Source organism: Loxodonta africana, chromosome X (assembly GCF_030014295.1).
Source record: "Loxodonta africana isolate mLoxAfr1 chromosome X, mLoxAfr1.hap2, whole genome shotgun sequence".
In the NCBI taxonomy this organism is placed as follows: Eukaryota; Metazoa; Chordata; class Mammalia; order Proboscidea; family Elephantidae; genus Loxodonta; species Loxodonta africana.
The window spans coordinates 55,537,367-55,560,938 of NC_087369.1; the positions used below are offsets into that span (position 1 = coordinate 55,537,367).

Sequence of the window (23,572 nt, forward strand, 5' to 3'; positions counted from 1 at the left end):
AACACATAATAATGTAACAAAATTTTATTAGAATGAATGGCAGTAGGGACCCAGGATACATGAGGGTGAGTGAAGCAAATTGTTAGCAGAGAATTCACAGCAGTTGATGAAACTACTGATTTTTTGAACTATTTGCATTCTAAAAAAGAATCTGCCATACCTACCAGAGGGCAGATTAGGGGATTGACCCAGAGTGGAAAGGGAAAGCATCTAACTTCACTGTATGGCATGAGTACTGTTAGGCCTATCTCGTCAGTGCCTGGAATCTGTCATTTGTTCATTCTTAGCAATATCATTCTCTTGCTTTTCTAGGATTATAGCCGAGAAGGTAAAGGAAGTTCTGTTCATTCGGCCCCGGAAGTACATCCACTGCTCCGGCCCAGAGCCAGCAGAGCCTGGCTACATCAACATCATAGAGCTGGCAGCATCCATGTGCCGCTATGACCTAGATGACATGGATATCTTCTGGCTCCAAGAACTGAATGAAGACCTTGCAGAAATGGGTATGTTTTTTCTTAAGTAAGTTGTGCCTTGACTCAACTCATGATTCTTTTTTTTTTTTTAAGTTGTAGGAACCCTTTAACTTATTTTCATCTTGTCATTTCCTTTCTTTTCTGGCTTTTTAGTTTATTTTTTCCTTTATCATATTTTAGTTAGTTATTCTTCAGATGCATAAATATGTTGAAATAGAACAACCACATTTAAATCTGTTCTCATTCGTGCTGAACAACACAAATCAGGGATGGCAAGTAGGTTTGACAAGGCTGCGTCCTGAGTGAGAATGTTCCCGGCTGATTGGACTTTTGGTTGAAAAGGATCCTGAAGCTGGTTCCTGGCTCAGCCCTGAGGAGCAGTCTGATCAGTGAGCAGGGTAAAGGTAGAGGCACCTCTGCCAGGGGTTTACCATCGCCACGTGATGGAGAGACTCCAGCTTCAGCATTGGGCAGCACCACTGCAACTGAAAGGTTGCTGTGACTAGCACCGTTAATGCAGGACTTGTAATTTTGCTGCCTGGATGAAGAATGGCAGGGGCCATGGATTAAAGGCCTGGGGCAAAATATCCCCAAAGCAGTTCTTTGCTACCTCCAGCAAGTTGTAGAGTTGTTGTACAATTCTCAAACAAAAAACAAGCAAACACAATAATTTTAAAGTAAATGTATGCCAGCAATGCTAGAACGTGCTGGGCTTAAAGGAAACTCACTTTATGTTTACACACACCTCCTTTTAATGTCTTTCTTCTGAACAATGTTTAGGTCCAAGTGTTGCTGTGGAACTGTGGGTGGTTTTTAAGTCTCCCATATAAGGTATCGTGAAGGATATATTTGATTTTGTTTTTCTTTCAGTCATTTGTTCATTATTAGTACAATAAAGACTAGTAGTTTTTCTTTTCTTCCCTCCCTCCAATCCTTGCTTTCTTTCTTTCTTTTGAGTCTGGTACCTCAATGCATGTGAATAAAAAATTAAAATTGTATTAAGTCCAGTTTGGCATGGTGATGTTAGTTATTCTGCCAATAACTCTGCTTGTTCCTTGCTTTTCGATTTGGGAAAATCTTTTTAGCCTGGCCTGTGCCTTCTCTTGTTCTGCTCTCTACAGGGAGAAGGGGGTCAATTTATGGTGGGAAACACAAAGAGAATAAAAGACTGATAGAGAAAGAAAATCACAGTATCAGGGCATAATCAAGTGGATTGATGGCTCAATGTTCCGTTATGTTTATGAGTAGCGTCTGTACACATTACAGTCATTACAGTGCTGCCTTCAGCATGAAACCATCTTATTCATATTTTGTAACTAATTCCCCTTGGATGAGGTTTTTAAAAAAAAAAAACTTTTTATTTTGGAACAGTTTTCAATTTACAGAAAAGTTGCACATTTAATACAGAGTTCCCCTATACCCTTCACACAGTTTCAGTTTTCCCTAATGTTAACATATTACATTACCATAGTACATTTGTCAAAACTAAGAAACCAACACAGGTACACTAATGTTAACTAAACTCCAGACTTTATTGGGCTTTCATCAGGTTTTTCCATTAATGACTTTTTTTCTGTTCCAGAATCCCACCCAGGATACTATGTTTAAGCTCGGACAAGTTTTAAAAGAGGATTAGCTTATCTCAAGTTTTCCTTTAGGGTGAATAATACTGTAGTAAGGCTTCTAAGAGCTTAAACTTTAAAAAACAAAATTAAATTAAACGTATTTTGTTTAGTTTGAAAACAAAATTAAATTAAGCAATTTCCTGATATTTCAGATTAGGAAATTTTTTAATTGAGTGCTTACTACATACCAGGCACTGTACTAAGCTATGTATGAACATTATCTCATCTCAACCTCACAACAAATTGATGAGTTTGGCTTTATTATCCTTATTTGATAGGTAAGGGAATCAAGGTCAAAGCTTAACAAGCCAATATGAAGGCAAAGTTGGAATTTGAATCCAAGTGCTGTAGTAACCACAGCACTATACTCCTTCACTCCAGAAAAAATAATCTATATTTGTGTGTAATTTGTCTTGAAACATAAGGCCTGGGAAGGTATTGCTTTCATAATTAGCTACAACATTAAGAAAGGTAGTTTATGCAAAATTCTAAAGTTCCTTAGGACACCATATTTTACAACTGAAATGGAATACTTTGGTAAACTAGTTTTTTATTATTTTGAGAATTATTCTTGGAGTTTACAAACTGTTAGAATAAATATATAAGTGCTTTCATAAAATCGTTAGTCTTCCTAAGAAGAAAAATGTTTTGTTGTCACCAACATCCACCATATGAATCCTTTAGTTGGGTCATTAAATGTGGAATGCTAAGAAAAAAATAAAAGTATAGAAGGAAAAAGGAATCAAGACACAAAAACGGTAATTTCAGAAATGGCAGTTAGACCTTTTGAATGCAAATAGGTTTATATTATATTATGGTTTCCCATTGGAAAATACTGTATTGGATTTTGTTAAAGTCAGGTTTGAAAACAAAGTATTTCATATGTATAACATAGTGCCTAGAAGTTTCTTTGAGGGCTTAATGCCTTTATGTATGAATATTTCCTTGTATAACCAGTGGATGTGCTCATTGGGACTAATTTGCCAAGAATGAATTATTATTTATGTCCAAATAGTTATGTGAGTTTAATTATTGTATTATCCTATGTATTAAAGTGTTCAAAATTACAAAGTTTAGTGAAAACCCCTTTCTCAGTGGGAGTAAGAGAAAATGAAGAGAGATTTAGGAGGAGACAGGCTAGGATTTAGGCAGAAAATTGAAAGGGTCAGTAATATATCTCTAAAGGAATGTGATGAAATGTATTTCTCCTTTCATGTGTCAAATACTGATATGTGATTATAGGTAAATATAGAATAACTCTAGCAAAAGATTCTTTGGAATCTGGTTGTGTCAGGCTCACAGTAGGTGATTTGGGAATGACACCCGACTGATGCGTTGATTGATTGTATTTCTGTGCAGGTTGTGGGCCAATTGATGAGAATCTTATGGAAAAGACAGTAGAAGTCCTGGAACGCCATTGCCATGAAAATATGAACCATGCTATTGAGACAGAGGAAGGGCTAGGCATAGAGTATGATGAAGATGTGATCTGTGATGTGTGCCGGTCTCCAGACAGTGAAGAAGGGAATGATATGGTATTCTGTGATAAGTGTAACGTCTGTGTACATCAGGTTAGTGAGAATGGGGGCCGCTACCTCCCCACAGTCTGCCTTTCTGAAGCTCAGTGATGAACTCCAGCACTCATGTTTGGGTAGCAGCTTGCATTTAAGAATGAAAATAAAAGATTTGTCCTGGTTGTTCTTCAGTATTTCCTCTAGAAACAGTACCTCTTATGATCCTCAGGGTGACCTATCTACTAACTTTATCCCAGGGAGGGTGGCTAAACCCAGGTCTTTATTGCGTCACTTTATGCCTTGTTCAATACTTTTTACACTCCCCCCTCCCCGCCCCCCGGTTGTCTCCCTGCTGCCTGTGTGGGAATCTTCTCTCTGCCTTTGAAATCCTTTTGCATCATCAGGTTATGCCCATGGCGAGTTTACATTCATACAAATGGAAGTCTGTACTCCTTATCCTGGTTACCCAGGGGCTTCCCCATTCCCAAAATCTATCACTCCTGGGAAGCTAGGTCTACCCCACTTTTGAAGGTCATAAAATTTTAGGACTGTAAAGGACTGCTGTCTGGTTCCCCAATTTTACAGATAATATCAGGAGGGATAAAGTGACTTATCCAAGTTCTTACAGCTAGTTATTTGTCATTCTTTCTAGCACTCTGCCTTTTTAATTAACAGTAGTAATGATGATGATATTAATATTCTTTTTGGCTCTTTCCTGTTCCCCTGCCCTCAGCCCTGTGCTCTAGCTAAAAGGATTATAAAGGTCCAGTGATAAATATTCCTAACATTGTCTTGTCGCCATGGTTCAGCTACACCGCAATTTAAAAATGTCTTCTTCTATCTCCAGCTCCCAAGAATCTACATGTCTTCCAAGATCTACTTCAAATCCTTTTTTGAACTTCCCTATCCTAAGCAATTTTTACTCTTCTGAACTTATCCTGTATTTCACTCATTTCATTAATTTATCTAGCAAATAGGTAGGTACTCAGCTCCATCTGTGTGCTAGGACTGTGCTGCATGCTGAGGACACAGTCAAGGGGCAGACACGTCTCTACCCCCAGGGAGATCCTAGTCTGCAGTAGGAATTACAAATGAACTCTTCTTGTACACAATTCCACACTGCTGTGGAAGTGCATGGGAGGGATAGGGTCAGGGACAACTTCCAGGGAGGTGGCATCTGAGCTGAATCTTAATGGCCAAAAGGAGATGCCAGGGAAAACAGCAGGGTTTGTTCAGGCAGAGAGGAGAACCTATTCGAACAGGGTAGTAAGAGCAGGCAAAGTATGTCAGGGGTAACTCTCAGTGGTTCCTAACTAAAGAGAGTGGGGGGTGGGATAGGAAAGCATGAGGGTAGAGGGGGATGAAGGAACTTTGGTTTTGTCCCATCAACCCTGAAGGATCTGGTTTGTCTTTTAGAGAGATTATTCTGGCTACAGAATGACTGGAATGATTAGAATAGATAACATAGGAGATAGAAAGGAACTGGGGCTTAAAACCTTTTTAATTCCATGGGCCACCTCTGTATGTAAAAGGTACTCAAAATTATTCTGTGACCAATTGAGTCTTTTGTCTTTCTTCATTCACCTGTGTCCTTTAAAATAGTGAATTTTGAAAATTTCCTCCACTCTACCAATTACTGCCATTTATGTCATAACCTTTGGAGCCCTGGTGGCGTAGTGGTTAAGTGCTCAGCTGCTAACCAAAAGGTCAGCGGTTCGAACCCACCAGTGGCTCCCTGGGAGAAAAGATGTGATGATCTGCTCCTGTAAAGGTTACAGCCTTGGAAACCCTATGGGGCAGTTCTTTTCTGTCCTATAGGGTCACTGTGAGCCAGAATCAACACAACGGCAGTGGATTTAGTTTGGCTTTTTTATGTCACACCTTTAGTGAGAGCAGAAAATCTTCAGTATTTAAATATGGACTTAAGTAACTGACAGTAGAGGTCCACAATTCCTTCTCTGTAATTCCAAAATTATAAAAGTTCTGAAAAGTGGAAGTTTTTACTTAAGCTTAGCACCAAACCTAATTTGGGGACAACACGGGCACTCACTTAATATGAGGCTGTTTATAGTCTTTATCCCATTTTGTATAAATACTCATATGTTCTTTTAGAGAAATATTAATATGTTTGATTATATGGAGCCCTGGTGGTGCAGTGGTTAAGTGTTTGGCTGCTAGGCAAAAGGTCCACAGTTCGAATCCACCAGCTGCTCCTTGGAAACCGTATGGGGCAGTTCTACTCTGTCCTATAGGGTCGCTATGAGTCGAAATCGACTCAACAGCAATGGGTTTGGGTTTTTTTTTTCGGCCCACTGGTCCCACTGTGGGGTTAGGTAATCTACCATATATATGGTATACTTTATTACTTTCCTAATATCTGAGCAATTCTGAATTTCTTAATGTTTCTCATCCTAGGGGTTTTAGATAAAGAATTTGTAGACCTGTAGTAGATTTGAGGAAATCCTGGTGGCGTAGTGGTTAAGTGATACGGCTGTTAACCAAGAGGTCAGCAGTTCGAATCTGCCAGGCGCTCCTTGGGAACTCTACGGGGCAGTTCTACTCTGTCCTATAGGGTCGCTATGAGTCAGAATTGACTCGACGACAGTGGGTTTGGTTTTTTTTAAGTAGATTTGAAGGCAGTGGTGCAAAAGTCATCTGTATACCTTTTCTACATTTGTCCTTTACACTTGGCACAAAATGTTAAGGAATTTTTTTTCAGGTTCTGTGACTAACAAAATTAAATGGAGCAGGATAATTCTCCCCAAGGGTCTTTTTATTTGATTTGCAAACATATCTAGTAATGTTCTTCCCCGAATAGAAAGAGATGACATTAACAACTAACAAGGCCTTGCTGAGTGCAAGCTAGTATGCATTAAAGCTGGGACGTTTGTGCCACAAATTTTATATAAAAGGAACTCTTCCCAAAGTGGGAACATTCAAGGCTTCGTTGGATGCTAAAGGGATCCTTGGGCTAGAGCTCCCTCTGTTGACTGAAGTGACTTAAGTGATTTGGAAGATATGGTTTATTCCTTAACACAATGAGGATAGGTTAATATGTGATCTGAATTTATTAAACATAATTTTTCTTCTTTACTGTCACCATATTATGTTCAGTGTTTGTTCTTCAGTGATGATAATACATTTATGGTCAGTACTTTCCAAGAGATATTTACATCAGTAAACTTCAGATTTTAGCAATGAACTTGAATTTTCATTGAAAAATGTAAAAGTTGGCACCATTCCAAGTCCCTTCATGTGTATACATTTTCTGCTTCTTAGCCCAGATATTGAACACTGAAATTGAGGCCTGAGTTAATTTTCCTGAAGGTACAAGGTGCATATTCTTATATCATTTATGTCTGTCATGCATATAATTTTTGGCACTGACTTTATTAACCCACTGAAATTATATGTAGAACATATGTAAATTCTCAGGAGGGTCCACAGCCTTCATTTTTTTGTGGTCAGGAAAAAGTTGAGAGCCACTGCCATGGAATACAGGCTTCTACCATCTTATGACCATAAATAAGTCTACAGAAGGACTAATTAAATGGTTTTCTTCCAAGTAGAATGGCCAAGAGAAACAGGCATTCCTGGAACTGGCCACTGGCCTTTCTTCTGCTGGTCTGAAAAGGGCTGTATCTTAGTGAGGAAGCTTGCTTTTATTTCCTAGCAAAAATTCTGAGCTTCAGAGAAAAAAGCTTTAAAGGCTAGGAATCTTATAAATGGTTAGTGTCGTAAGAACAGCCTGATTGATTGGAGTCCAGCTTCAGTTCTTAAACTGAATTAAATTATTCTACCATCAGAGGAGCCTGGGTGGCATGAGCAGTTTGGAATGGCTGCTAACTGAAAGGTTGATGGTTCAAACCCACCCTATGGCAATCTGCATCCGTAAAGATTACAGGCAAGAAAACCTTATGGAGCAGTTCTACTCTGTCACATGGGGTCACCATGAGTCAGAGGCTGATTTAATGGCAGGTTATCAACAATAACAATCAAACCACCTCATCTACTCAAGCTCGGTGTAGGGGGTATTCCAGATAAATTGATGATAAAGGCCCTCTGCCCTCTCCTTACAGTCTCACTGAGAAGATAAAACATAGACAACAGCAAGAGTAGAGAAGAATTTGTGATGCTAACTACACATGTGGCAAGGGAAATCGCATAGAGTGTGGCAGTGGTAATGGGGTTCAGGAAATGGAGCAGATGCAAGGGGCTACAGTGGCCTGAGAAAGGTTCTTAGAGGGGCCTGGAGTTTGAGCCAGGTCTTAAAGAGTGAGAAGGGTCTGACTGCAAAGAGCAGCTGACAGCGAAGAGCAGGGGAACTTCTTAAACAGACATATGGAGGTAAGAATTAAAAGATTGGTTGTGGGAAAACGAGGAAGCCTGCCCGTCCTAGTCAAGGGCTCTGTGTTTGGGTGTGGTGGGGCATGAATAGCAGAGTTTCGATCAGGCCAGAGAGGCCAGAGAGTAAATATTTAGACTTTGCCAGCCACATATGATCTCTGTCATATATTCTTCTTTGTTTTTATTTTTTACAACCCTTTAAAAATGCAAAAACCATTCTTAGCTTGTAAGCCTTACAAAAACAAGCCTTGGGTGGTAATTTGCCAAACCCCATTTTAGATTTAGAGAGAGGAGATGCAGAAGGAATCCCTGGAGAGCTTGCCACTGTGCGATGATGTGAAATCTTTGTCTTAGTAAGAATATGGAAGTGAAATAGAGAAAGAATTGAAGGTGTGTAGGAGGAAGATGAGAATTTAGAAGTAAATTCATCCAAGCAAGGGGTGATGAGAGCTTGGATGGGGCAGTTGTGGTAGGAATGGAGAAGGTCAGAGGCTGAGGGCCACTCTGTAGGGAGGAATAGCAAGCCCCCAGGATGGAGGAGATGAAGTAGGTCATATGAGTCCAGGAATTTGGATCTGGAAGGTGGGAAGCATTGTGATGTGGACAGGAGGAGTTTGGGAAAACAGCCTGGTCGGGGGAACATAGTGAGTAACTGTTAGTAACTTGAATATGAGCTAAGGGTGAATCTCCTAAGCCAGGCAGAGACCCTGAAGCTAGAATAAAGAATCATTCAGTGGTGGAACGTGTGCCAGGCCACATGGGAAGCCAGGTGTCCCTGGGTTTAGGTTCTAATAGTGAGAGGGGAGCAGCAAAAAGGGGAGAGTGGGCAAAATTGGAGGTAGTGAAAAGGAAGGCTAGAATGTTTTCCAAACTAGCATCCCCCTCCCCTGCCAGCAATTCATTTATTTTTCCAACTTCATTCCATAAAGGATTTGAAGCAGCTTCCAGAGCTCATTATGGAGTACTGTGATTAATGTAATATTCTGTTCAATTCAGGATTCATTCACAAGTTCTCTTTCAACCCAAGCAAATAATTGTTGCGATTTGCTGAGTGCTTTTTATGCGCCAGGCACTCTCTTAGGCACTTTATAAACACTAGCTCATTTGCTCCTCAGAAGCTTCGTTCTTTTTTTCTAACACTTTTTTCTTGATTACAACAGCACGTGGCATGTAGAAGTTGTTCAGCAAATAATTGACTGACTAATTGCATAGTCCTTGAAGTAGCTTTAGAAAACAGGCACACACACACACACAAATCAATAACCCCAGCACTCAAATAACAATTCAGCTAGTCTTTGGGTATATTTCCTTCTAGTCTTATTCCGTTGTCTTTAAAGTCAGTACTCACAGACAAAGACAAGCTGATCCCATAACAGGTGCTGAAAGTTGCCTTTTTTTTTTTAAGTGTTTTTAAATTACTAGATCCTGGATATGAGTTTGTTTGACTTTATTTGCCTCTTTCGCCTAAAAGCAGGGAATGCTCTGTGACTGTACATCAGAACACGTGGTGAGAAGATGTTGACCATTCTCCTTCCCGCCCTCCTTGTGCCTCCAGGCCTGCTACGGCATCCTCAAGGTTCCAGAAGGCAGCTGGTTGTGTCGCTCTTGTGTCCTGGGCATTCATCCACAATGTCTCTTATGTCCAAAGAGAGGTGGGGCCATGAAGACCACCAGGACAGGGACTAAATGGGCTCATGTCAGCTGCGCCCTGTGGATTCCAGAGGTAAAAATTCATCCCGGTCTGCAGTCACAGTGTTCATACTGACTCAGGCTTAGCCTGAAGATGCTTCATGCCTGCCCATGTTTCTGAAGTGATAATGCTTCCATTTAAAGTACCTCAGATCCTTCTTGAATACAGGTGTGCATGTAAACCTGTGCAGATTCATTCATAGGTGGTACTACCAGTGGTATTTAGTAAATTTGTATGAGAGTAGAGACACAAAAGATCAGTGTAAGCAGCAGATTTTTTTTTAATTGTAGAGTTTCATAAATGTTTACATGTGTATTTATCTCTAACCACAGCCCAGACCAAGACATGGAACACCCCAAACATAAAGAGCACCCCAGAAGGCTCCCTCATATCTACTTCCCAGTCCCTATCCCCCAAGAGTAACCACCGTTTTGGTTTCTATCACCATAGATCAGTTTTGTCTGTTTTTGAATGTCATATACATGAAATCATACAGTATGTACTCTTTTCTGTCTGGCTTTTACTCAGCACTCCATGTTCTTATATCGCTGTTCATTCCTTTTTATTGCTAAGTATTAGTCTATTCTACTGATATAGTATCATGATTCATTTACCCCTTACATTTGTGTTGTTTCAAGTTTTAGGCTTTTACAAATAAAGTAGAGTGCCCTTTGATTTTGGAAGCTCTTTTCAGAGTTTAGACTAAACATTTGCCTAAGAGCTTCTTTATTCAAAACTTTATTCCTCATTATTTAAGCTGTTCCGTCAGTTGCTGGTATTTTCTCAGGGGCTGCATGCACACTAAGTTGGTTAAAACAGGCTTCCAGGCATTTTGTCTGCTTGGGTATCCCACTCACACCCTCCCTCCCCAACCCCCATCCAAGCCAAAAAAAATTGTGAAGTAGTTTAACTGCATGAGGAGAGCAACTACAGAAATTAGTTGGTGAGGAGCCAATAACACTGTATCAGTAATTCATTCTCCTTTAAAACTCCCTTCCTTTATTCTTGTTAAAGTTGGTTCTGGGGCAGTTACTGTCTAATAATCGAGTTCACAAAATTACACTAAAAGTCCTAGATAGATACTTTTGTATTCTTAAGTATGTATATAGAAGTCAGAATTTTTTAAATTTTTTGAGTAGTAGTTTTTTTTTTCCCCTCCCTAAGAACTTTCAACTTACAGACATAAGAAATGAGCTCTCAGATTTCTGACGAAAGAGTGACTGATTTCCTGAGCAAGTCCCCAAGCAGGCTCTCTCAGCACATAAAAGTCTGAAGAAAATGACTTAGGAAGAGTTCTTTAAAAGTAAAAGAAGCTTTCTCACCTGCTGGCATTTTCTTATGGACTGTTCAAGCTCTCCCTGATCTTTTACTGTTAGTCTCCTGATGCAGGTAGAGCATATACTAGTTTGACTATCATTATTCAACAGTCCTTTACTTTTTCAAATTGTATCTCTCTTAGAAACTCATGTATATGTTTGTAAAAAAAATGTTTTTAAACACTTTTTACTAGGACTTGCTTCACTCCTTACTTTAATATGGAAAAAAATTCCATTTTTTTAAAGTACCCCTTTCAGCATTATCCCAAAAACTAATTTCACTTTGAAGCTACTTAGGATGAGGGAGTAGGGCAGGCTGGTGATAGTTATGTGGTTTTAAAGACTTTGGTTTAAAAATGTTATCATCCTCAGCCTTTCTACTGACATGTTCTAAAATCTCATCATTTCCTGAATTGCTACTACTTTCCAACAATAAGCTGAACTGAAAGGCTTATCACTGGCTCTGTTTTTTATCCTTAGTCAATTAAGTGAAATAACAAAGCATCTAGCACTATTTCTCTAACATAAGATAGGTGCTAGATTTTGTGAAGTTTAATTCCTTTCCTTAGTAGTTTTCTTTGTTCCTGATTTATTAAGATAACTATTCCCAAAAGTGCAAAGACAAGCTACTGACTGGGAAAATACCTTCGGAAACTATGTATCCGATCAGAATCTAACAGCCAATATATATATATAAGAGTTCGACAGCTTAACAGCAAAAAAAGACAAATAACTCAATCATAAAATGGGCAAAGGACTTGAATAGACATTTCACCGAAGAGGACATTCACCAAACACCTGAAAAGATGCTCAGCATCATAAGCCATCAGAGATGCAAATCCAAAACCACGATGAGATACCATTTCACTCTAGGATAGCTAAAATTTAAAAAAACAAAATAACAAATGTTGGTGAGGATGTGAGGAAATTGGAAACCTTACCCATTGCTGGTAGAAATATAAAATGGCATAGCCGTCATGGAAGACAGTGTGGCAGTTCCTCAAAAAACTAAAAATAGAACTACCATATGACCCAGCAATTCCGCTCCTAGGTATATACCCAAAAGACTTGAAAGGAGAGACTTATAAAGAGACTTGTATACCAATGTTCATTACAGCACTATTATAATAGCCAAAAGGCGGAAACAACATAAATGCCCATCAGCAGATGAATAGATAAACAAAATACAGTACATATATAAAATGGAATACTACTCAGCCAGTAAGGGAAACAAAGTCTTAATACATGCTACAATATGGATGGAGCTGGAAGACATTATGCCGAGTGAAATAAGTCAGTCACAGAAGGACAAATATCGTATGACCTCACATATAAAAAGACGAGAAAAGGCAAATGTGTAATGACCAAAGTTTTTAGTAGTTACTAGGGGCAGAAGGTCAGGGGAAAGTGAGGGGTTAACGGTGATGGAAATACCAGATTGATTAAGAGTAGGATTGCATAGCTGATTATTGTAATTGCTGTCAATAAGTTGTACATCTGTGAAAAGTTGAATTAGCGAAAGTTGTGTGATATATATACGATGACCAAAAAAAAAAAAATGTAGCTGCTGAGGCTGCTTATGTACAGCCAGAAACATCCTAGGATTTAGTTTCTTGGTTTGGAGGTTTAGGGTCATGGTTTCATGGGATGTCCCAATTCAGTGGGCTAATAACATATTTAGTGCTTCTGTTCTATCTCCTAGTTCATTGTGTAGTACCTGGGGTCTTAAAAGCTTACAGGGGCCAAGGCACGACAATTGTTCTCTTTTTGCCTGGAACAACAGAGGAAGGAGAGTCAGGAATTGAAGGAGGGTATGGAATGTGTGGCTTAATTGCCTCCACAAACAACTGCCTCCTTTACCGTGAGACCAAAAGAACTGGAATGGTGCCTGGCTACCATTACTGAACATTTCAATCAAAGATTCCATAGAATAATCCTGATCAAAAGGGGGAAACTGCAGAGCAGAGTTTTAAATTCTCATAGAATTCAGACTTTCCTGGAACCATGAAGGTTGGATGAACCCCTGAAACTATTACCCTGAGATAATCTTTAAATCTTAAACAAAAATATCCCCTGAAGCCTTCTTAAAACCAAACAATAGTTTAGCTTAACTAATAAAAAAGTATCTGCCTTCAGCATTATGCTCTTTTAAGAACTATCTATATGGGATCATATTGACAACAGCAACTCAAAAGATTACATAGGAATCGTAGGGGAAGGTGAGAAAGGTTGCACAACTTGAAGAATGTAATCGGTGTCACTAAATGGTACATGTAGAAACTGTTGAATTAGTATATGTTTTGCTGTGTATATTCTCAACAACAAAAAAATTAAAAAAAGACTAAAACACTAAATGATAGCAATAGTATGGAGCAACTAGAATTCTCACATTTTGCTGGTAGCAGTAGATAACTGTAGAAAAGTTTGGTAATTTATTATGAATTAAACATATACAACCAGCAATTCTGGGAATTAAATTACTCAAGAGAAATGACAATATTCATTCATAAAAAGACTTGTGTAGGAATGTTCATGGTAGCATTATTTATAATTGCCAAAAACTGGAAACAATCCAAATGCCCAATCCAATAAACAAGAGAATGGATAAATAAATTGTATTACGTTTATACAATGGAATAACAGAAATTTATAAAGGAATAAATTCTGATTCACACACACACACATACACATTCCTAGTCTATACTTCTGCCCTCTCACCCCATATATGAATCACATCACTGGAAATGATTGAAGATCTGAGCAGTGGGTTTTATTTATTTACCCATGGTTCCACATTAACCTTAAGAGATGTGGCTCACCTCACTGTTTTTATTTTCTGAGCTTCATATAACATCATTAATGGTTTGTGGAATGTACTTCTGGAATGCCTTGGTGCCTCTGCCTTACAGGTGGTGTTTTATCTATAGGTCAGCATTGCTTGTCCTGAGAGAATGGAGCCAATCACAAAGGTCTCCCACATCCCGCCCAGTCGGTGGGCCTTAGTTTGCAACTTGTGTAAGTTGAAGACAGGGGCTTGTATTCAGGTAAGTCTCCATGAGAAGTAGTGGAGTGGACTAACACCAAATTGAACAGATTCACTCTGCAGTGAGAGTACCCTATGAACCAAGAAAGTCACTCAGGAGGCCACCTGCTCACTTCTGGGACTCTGCTTTATACAGACCATTTCTGGAACTTTTTTTTTTTTTTTTGGCATTGTCTCTGGACCCTTCAGCTTAATCTTTTGATATCCATAAAAAAGAATCCATAGTAGAAGTTAATTTCCATCCTCGTGATGTCAGATCTGATGAATAAGGTGAGTGCAGAAGCTGGATGATACCATCCTGTCTGGAACCAACACCCTGAGTCCTTGTGTGGCTTACCAACTGACAGTGGTTTCTGGGGTTCTAGGATGATTTGATGAATGGCCTTGTTGCTAGACTAAGTGCAACTCATTTTGGTAGTGAAAGATGGAGTTCGATGGATAAATTCTGGTAGATAAATTTGAAAGTCATTCTTGTAGGCACAATTATTACATCTAGCAGTACAGATAAAGGTTTCTGAGACATCTGAGGACCAGAAATTCAGCTGCTCAAAGTAGAAGTAGTGGCTATGGGGCACATGCACTACTACATTCTACCCTCTAATATAGTTATTTATCTATGAGTTTTATATTCCCTAGTAGGCAGTAAGCTCAGGCTGTTTCATCCTTAGATCCCCTACCCTACTGATGGGGCAGACAGACAATAAATAATAGATTGATGGATGAAAGATGAATGGAAAGATGGAGGTACATAATGTTTTGAAGTAAATTTCTCATTTGTAGAACAGTAGTACTTATTTTCATTACCTAGAGTTTGGATTCTGCATTTTCTAAAAGCCTTACAAAATGAGACTTTTAAAACTTTTATTATAAGGAATTACATTGATTTAACAAATATTTGAGTGCCTAATTCTGTGTCAGGCACTGTTCTAGGCGCTTTGGATTCATGGATGAGCCAACAAAGAACCTTGCACCATGTACCTTACATTTTAGTTGAGAGAGAGAGATAGATAGATAATAAGCAATATATATTAAACAGTGTACTAGAAGATGTTAAGTGCTATGTTGTTACATGCCATCGAATCAGTTCTGACTCATAGCAACGCTATGTGTAAGCCCATTGTTGCACTCACTGGGTCAGTACATCTTGTTGAGAGCCTCCCTCTTTTCCGCTGACCCTCTGCTTTACCAAACATGATGTCCTTCTCCAGGAACTGATCCCTCTGGATAACGTATCCAACATAAGTGAAACAAAGTCTCGCCATCCTTGCTTTTAAGAAGCGTTCTGGCTGTACTTCTTCCAAGACAGATATGTTTGTTCTTCTGGCAGCCCATATTCTTCACCAAAACATAATGCAGAGGCATCAGTTCTTTGGTCTTTCTTATTCATTGTCTAGCTTTTGCATGCATATGAGGTTATTGAAAATACCACGGCTTCCGTTTTTCCGTCAGGTGTACCTTAGTCCTCAAAGTGACACCTTTGCTTTTCAACACTTTAAAGAGGTCTTTTGCAGCAGATTTGCTCAATGCAGTATGTCGTTTCATTTCTTGACTGCTCCTCCCATGGTGGTTCATTGTGGTCCGAGTAAAACGAAATCCTTGATAACTTCAGTATTTTCTCCATTTATCACGATGTTGCTTATTTGTCCAGTTGTGAGGATTTTCTTTTTTTTTTTCTTTTTATTGTGCTTTAAGTGAAAGTTTACAAATCAAGTCACTCTCTTATACAAAAAATTATATGCACCTTGCTATATACTCCTCGGAAACCCTGGTGGCATAGTGGTTTTTGGGTTATATACTCCTTGTTGCTCTCTCCCTAATGAGACAGCACACTTCTCTCCACCCTCTATTTCCGTGTCCATTCAGCCAGCTTCTGACCCCCTCTGCCTTCTCATCTCCCCTCAAGACAGAAGCAGACCACATAGTCTCATGTGTCCACTTGATCCAAAAAGCTCACTTCTCACCAGTATCATTTCCTATCCCTATCTGAAGAGTTGGCCTTGGAAATGGTTCCTATCTTGAACTAACAGAAAGCCTGGGGACCATGACCTCCAGGGTCCTTCCAGTCTCAGTCAGACCATTAAGTCTGGTCTTTTTATGAGAATTTGAGGTCTGTATCCCACTGCTCTCCTGCTCCCTCAGGGGTTCTCTGTTGTGTTCCCTGTCAGGGCAGTCATTGGTTGTAGCCAGGCACCATCTAGTTCTTCTGGTATCAGGCTGTTGTAGTCTCTGGTTTATGTGGCCCTTTCTGTCTCACGGGCTCATAATTACCTTGTGTCTTTCATGTTCTTCCTTCTCCTTTGCTCCCGGTGGGTTGAGACCAATTGATGCATCTTAGATGGCCGCTTGCTAGCGTTTAAGACTCCAAACGCCAAGGTGGGATGCACAATGCATTCTTAATAGATTTTATTATGCCAGTTGACCTAGATGTCCCCTGAAACCATGATCCCCAAACCCCCACCCCTGCTAAGCTGGCCTTCGAAGTGTTCAGTTTATTCAAGAAACTTCTTTGCTTTTGGTTTAGTCCATTTGTGCTGACCTCTCCTATATTGTGTGTCCTCGTTCCGTTCACCTAAAATACTTCTAGTCTGCTATCTACTTAGTGAATACCCCTCTTCCTCCCTCCCTCCCTGCTCTTGTAACCATCAAAGAATATTTTCTTCTCTGTTTAAACTATTTCTTGAGTTCTTATAATAGTGGTCTCATACAATATTTGTCCTTTTGCAACTGACTGATTTCACTCAGCATAATGCCTTCCAGATTCCTCCATGTTATGAAATGTTTGATGGATTCATCGTTGTTCTTTATTGATGCGTAGTATTCCATTTTATGAATATATCATAATTTATCCATTCATCCGTTGATGGGCACCTTGGTTGTTTCCATCTTTTTGCTATTGTAAACAGTGCTGCAGTGAACATGGGTGTGCATGTATCTGTTCCTGTTAAGGCTCTTACTTCTCTAGGATATATTCCAAGGATTGGGATTACTGGATCTTATGGTAGTTCTTTTTCTAGCTTTTTAAGGAACGGCCAAATCGATTTCCAAAGTGGCTGTACCACTTTACATTCCCACCATCAGTATATAAGTGTTCCAGTCGCTCCACAAACTCTCCAACATTTATTCTTTTGTGTTTTTTGGATTAATGTCAGCTTTGTTGGAGTGAGATGGAATCTCATTGTAGTTTTGATTTACATTTCTGTAATGGCTAATGATCATGAGCATTTCCTCATGTACCTGTTAGCTACTTGAAGACATTAATGAAGTGCCTGTTCATATCCTTTGCCCATTTTTTAATTGGGTGATTTGTCTTTTTGTTGTTCAGTTTTTGCAGTATCGTGTAGATTTTAGAAATCAGACGCTGATCAGAAATGTCATAACTAAAAACTTTTTCCCAGTCTGTAGGTAATCTTTTTACTCTTTTGGTGAAGTCTTTGGATGAGCATAGGTGTTTGATTTTTAGGAGCTCCCAGTTCCCAGTTATCTAGTTTCTCTTCTGGTGTTTGTGCATTGTTAGGAATGATTTCTATACTGTTTATGCCATGTATTAGGGCTCCTAACATCCCTATTTTTTCTTCCATGATCTTTATCGTTTTAGATTTTATATTTAGGTCTTTGATGCATTTCAAGTTAGTTTTTGTGCATGGTGTGAGGTATGGGTCTTGATTCATTTTTTTGCAGATGGATATCCAGTTATGCCAGCACCATTTGTTAAAGAGACTGTCTTTTCCCCATTTGACGGACTTTGGGCCTCTGTCAAATATCAGCTGCTCATATGTGGATGGATTTACGTCTGAAGTCTCAGTTCTGTTCAATTGGTCTATGTATCTGTTGTTGTACCAGTACCAGGCTGTTTTGACTACTAGCTTCTAAAATCAGGTAGTGTGAGGCCTCCCACTTTGTTCTTCATTTTCAGCAGTGCCTTACTATACAGGGCCTCTTTCCCTTCCTTATGAAGTTGGTGATTTGTTTCTCCATCTCATTAAAAAATGTCATTGGAATTTGGATCGGAATTGCATTGTACCTATAGATTGCTTTTGGTAGAATAGACGTTTTTACAATGTTAAGTTTTCCTTTCCATGAGTAAGATATGTTTTTCCACATATGTAGGTCTCTTTTGGTTTCTTGCTGTAGTGTCTTGTAGTTTTCTTTGTATAGGTCTTTTATGTCTGTTAAGATTTATTCCTAAGTATTTTATCTTCTTGGGCACTACTGTAAATGGTATTGATTTGGTGATTTCCTCTTTGATGTTCTTTTTGTTGGTGTAGAGGAATCCAGCTGATCTTTATATGTTTATTTTGTATCCTCATACTCTGCTGAACTCTTCCATTAGTTTCAGTAGTTTCCTTGAGGATTCTTTAGGGTTCTCCGTGTATAAGATCATGTCATCTGCAAATAGAGATACTTGTACTTCATCCTTACCAATCTGGATGTCCTTTATTTCTTTATCTAGCCTAATTGCTCTGGCTAGGACCTCCAACACAGTGTTGAATAAGAGTGGTAATGAGGGGCATCCTTGTCTGGTTCCCGATCTCAAGGGGAATGCTTTCAGACTCTCTCCATTTAGGATGATGTTGGCTGTTGGCTTTGTATAAATGCCCTTTTTTCTTTTGAGGAATTTTCCTTCTATTCCTGTTTTGCTGAGAGTTTTTATCATGAATGAGTGTTGAACTTTGTCAAATGCCTTTTCTGCATCAATTGATAAAATTATGTGGTTCTTGTCTTTTGTTTTATTAATGTGATGGATTACATTAATTGTTTTTCTAATGTTGAACCATCCCTGCATACCTAGTCATGGTGAATTATTTTTTTGACGTGTTGTTAAATTCTTTTGGCTAGAATTTTGTTGAGGATTTTTGCATCTAAATTCATGACGGATATAGGTCTGTAATTTTTTTTTTCTGGTGTCTTTACCTGGTTTTGGTATCAGGGATATGCTGGTTTCATAGAATGAGTTTGGGAGTATTCCATGCTTTTCTATGCTCTGAAATACCTTTAGTAGAAGTGGTGTTAACTCTTCTCTGAAAGTTTGATAGAACACTCCAGTGAAACTGTCCAGGAAAGGGCGTTTTTTTGTTGGGAGTTTTTTAATTACCTTTTTCATCTATTCTTTTGTTAATGGGTTTATTTAGTTGTTCTGCCTCTTTTTGTGTTAGTTTAGGTAGGTATTGTGTTTCTAGAAATTCATCCATTTCTTCTAGGTATCCAAATTTCTTAGAGTACAATTTTTCGTAGTAATCTCATACAATTCTTTTAATTTCAGTTGTGTCTGTTGTGATATCGCCTGTCTCATTTCTTATTTGGGTTATTTGCTTCCTCTCCTGTTTTTCTTTTGTCACTTTAGCCAATGGTTTATCAATGTTGTTAATTTTTTCTGAGAACAAACTTTGGGTCTTGGTAACTCTTTCAATTGTTTTTCTGTTCTCTATTTCAGTTAATCCTGCTCTAATTTTCGTTATTTCCTTTCTTCTGGTGCCTGAGGGTTTCTTTTGTTGCTCTCTTTCTATTTGTTTAATTTGTAGGGGTAGTTCTTTAATTTTCGCCCTTTGTTCTTTCTGTATGTGTGCATTTATTGATATAAATTGACCTCGGAGCACTGCTTTTGCTGTGTCCCAAAGGTTCTGATAGGAAGTGTTTTCATTCTCGTTGGATTCTATGAATTTCTTTATTCCATCCTTAATATCTTCTTTAACCCAGTCTTTTTTGAGCAGGGCATTTTTTATTGTTAAGTTTCCAAGTGCTTGATTTCTTTTGCCTGCATTTTCTGTTACTGATTTCTATTTTTATGGCCTTATGGTCAGAAAAGATGCTTTGTGATATTTCGATGTTCTGGATTCTGTTCAAGCTTGCTTTATGACTGACCTAATATGTGGTCTATTGTAGAGAATGTTCCATGTACACTAGAAAAGAAAATATAGTTGGCTGCTGTTGGGTGGAGTGTTGTGTATATGTCTGTGAAGTCAAGTTGGTTGATTGTGGCATTTAGATCTTCCATGTCTTTATTGAGCTTCTTTCTGAATGTTCTGTCCTTCACCAAAAGTGGTGTGTTAAAGTCTCCTACTATTATTGTGGAGCTGTCTAGCTCACTTTTCAGTGCTGTTAGAATTTGTTTTATGTATCTTGCAGCCCTGTCATTGGGTGCAGAAATATTTAATATGGTTATATCCTCTCGGTATAACTCAGTATATTGTCCCTTTAATCATCATATAGTATCCTTCATTATCCTTTGTGGTGGATTTACCTTTAAAGTCTATTTTGTCAGAAATTAATATTGCCACTCCTGCTCTTTTTTGATTCTTGTTTGCTTGATATGTTTTTTCCATCCTTTGAGCTTTAGTTTGTTTGTGTCTCTAAGATGTGTCTCTTGTAAGCAGCATGTAGACGGATTGTGTTTTTTTTACCCATTCTGCCAGTCTCTGTCTCTTTATTGGTGCATTTAGTCCATTTACATTCAGCGTAATTATGGATAGGTATGAGGTTTTTTTTATGAGTTTAATTATGGATAGGTATGAGGTTTTTTTTATGAGTTTAGTCCTGTCATTTTGAAGTCTTATTTGTGTGTTGTTGACAGTTTCTTTTTCCAACTTAATTTTTGTGCTGAGTAGTTTATCTTTATATATTGTCTTTTCCTCTTATTTGTTGCTGTTTATTTTGTTTCTGCTGAGTCTTTATTTTTGTCTCTTATTTTGATGAGAAGGATCGTTAGTCTCCTTTGTGGTTACCTTAATATTTAATCCTGCTTTTCTAAGTTTAAACCTAATTTTTATTTCTTTACAATGCCTTGACTTCCTCTCCATTTGAAAAATCTATGACTACATTTCTTAGTCCCTCTTTATTGTTTTAATGTTGTCTTCTTTTACATAATTACATTGCTGATTCCCTGTTTTGATCGTATTTTTATCTTGCTTTATTGTGGCCATTTCCCTATCTGGGTTGACATCTGGTTGCTCTGTCCTATGTTCCAGTTTTGGGTTGATACCTGATGTTATTGATTTTCTAACCAGAGAACTCCTTTTAGTATTTCTTATAGTTTTGGTTTGGTTTTTATGAATTCCCTATACTTCTGTTTATCTGGAAATGTCCTAATTTCACCTTCATATTTGAGAGACAGTTTTGCTGGATATATGATTCTTAGCTGGCGGTTTTTTTCCTTCAGTGCTTTATATAAGTCATCCCATTGCCTTTTTGCCTGCATGATTTCTGCCGAGTAGTCCGAGCTTATTCTTATTGACTCTCCTTTGGATATATGATTCTTAGCTGGCGGTTTTTTTCCTTCAGTGCTTTATATAAGTCATCCCATTGCCTTTTTGCCTGCATGATTTCTGCCGAGTAGTCCGAGCTTATTCTTATTGACTCTCCTTTGTCAGTAACTTTCTTTATCCCTAGCCACTCTTAAAATTCTCTCTTTATCTTTGGTTTTGGCAAGTTTGATTATAATATGTCTTGGTGACTTTCTTTTGAGATCTACCTTGTGTGGAGTTCTGTGAGCATCTTGGATAGATATCTTCTCACCTTTTACAATATCAGGGAAGTTTTCTGCCAACAAATCTTCAACAATACTCTGTATTTTATGTTATCCCTCCCTGTTCTGGTACTGTAATCACTCTTTGGTTATTCCTCTTGATGGAGTCACACATGATTCTTAGGGTTTCTTTATTTTTTTAAACACTTTCATCTGATTTTTCTTTGAATATATTGGTGCCAAGTGTTTTATCTTCAGTCTCACTAGTTCTGCCTTCCACTTCATCAGTTCTGCTCCTCTGATTTTCTATTGAGTTGTCTAATTCTGTAATTTTATTGTTAATCTTCTGAATTTCTGATTGCTGATTCTCTGTGGATTCTTGCAACATATTAAATTTTTCATTATGTTCTTAAATAACCTTTTTAATTTCTTCAACTGCTTTATCTGTGTGTTCCTTGGCTTTTTCTGCATTTTTCCTGATCTCCTTCCTGATTTTGTTCCCGATGTCTTGAAGAGTTCTGTATATTAATCTTTTGTATTCTGTATCTGGTAATTCCAGAAAGGCACCTTCATCCAGAAGATCCCTTGATTATTTGTTTTGAGAGCTTGAAGTGATCATGGTCTGCTTCTTTATGTGATTTGATATTGACTATTGTCTCCAAGCCAGCTGTAAGGTATTGTATTAGTTTATTTTATGTTTGCTTAATGTATCATAGCTTCTTGCTTTGTTTTGTTTTGATATGCCCAAATAGGCTGCTCAAGTGAGCTAGCTTGATTATTTTTGCCTTTGAAGCTCTAACATCCTGTCACTCGATGGCTAGAGCTGTTACCAGGTATATGAGCCTAGGACTCCATTCACTTTTCTTATATGGATTCAGCTCTGGTGTTCAGGTAATTGGTCATCAAGTGTGTGGTACAGGCTCTGTCTTACAGTCTTAGAGGGGCAGGGGTGATTGGTGAAGGTACAGGTATCTGGTTGCTGCAGGGGGTCACACTCTGAACAAGGCAGGGGCTGACAACCATCCCCGAGTGTCTGTGAGGAAAGCGCGTCCTTGTTCCCTACAACACACAGGTTGGTGGGTTCTGCAGACAGACTGTGGGCACCCAATGCTTTTTGTTGTAAGGACTGGGAGGTAGCAGTTATTCTTGGGCCCTTGTCACAGGTGGCTAGGTGACGTGGGTGGAGCCACAAGTCCTTAGGCCCCAGATGAGTTGAGTTGACAGATTATCTTTTCCCCCAGTTGTGAATTTATTCCTTCTCCAAGGCCGGGAGAATGGCTTAGGGAGCTCAGGAGGGCCTATCTCAGGCCCAGGGAAATCGACAGCTGCCAAAGCCGGCTTGGGGGCTGGAGGTGCGGTAAAATATATGCAAGTACTTAACTTTTGCTGAGAGCACCATTCTTCTCTATTTCCGGAGGTATGAATAGGCTGTGCAACTGGTTGTCTCTCCCTGCAGAAACTGTGTCCAGAGCATCACCGCCAGCCCTGCCACGGTTGCTCCAGGGAAGGGTGTCTGAGAGTTCCCAGCAGTTCAGGTCCGGCAACTCCTCTCCGCTTCTGAACTGTCTACCCCTCCCCCTGCTGCTCAGTCTGTTTTCTAAGTTTGCCTGTAATGTTCAGGTCTCCTAGCTTGTAATAAATTTAATCATTCCACTTGTTTTTTCGGGTCTTTGTTGTAAGAGGGATCACTGGAAGCAAATCTGACTACTCCGCCATCTTGGCCCCCCCTCCTCTGAAACCTCTTTTAATGTGCAGATTCTTTATAGGTGGTTAGCACTATCCGTCTTCACATCTCAAAGTGAATGAGTTTATTGCAAAATTTGTGGAGTACTCCAGGTCCTGAGGAGATAGGAATTACTTAGCCAGGGAAGGAGCAAAAGGAACAGGAACCCTGAAGCCTGGAGCAACGTCTGGATGGGACTGATTTTTGTTTTCTTTATGTTAAGGTGTAATCCATACTGAAGGCTATAGTCTTTGGTCCTCATCAGTAAGTGTTTCAAGTCCTCTTTGCTTTCAGCAAGCAAGGTTGTGTCATCTGCATGTCACAGGTTGTTAATGAGTCTTACTCCAGTCCTGATGCCACGTTCTTCATATAGTATAGCTTC

The 23,572-nt window shown here is 38.9% G+C and overlaps 1 protein-coding gene across 4 annotated transcripts in view; it reads left to right on the forward strand.

The window, feature by feature from the left end:
• Positions 1-23,572, forward strand: part of JADE3 (jade family PHD finger 3) — a 193,229-nt gene that overhangs the window by 145,424 nt on the left and 24,233 nt on the right. For all 4 annotated transcript variants that reach the window (XM_023557923.2, XM_064278195.1, XM_064278193.1 and 1 more), the window contains 4 exons: positions 313-503; positions 3,458-3,669; positions 9,515-9,682; positions 13,893-14,009. In XM_023557923.2, the coding sequence (XP_023413691.1) occupies positions 313-503; positions 3,458-3,669; positions 9,515-9,682; positions 13,893-14,009 (688 nt within the window). The remainder of the gene's footprint in view (positions 1-312; positions 504-3,457; positions 3,670-9,514; positions 9,683-13,892; positions 14,010-23,572) is intronic.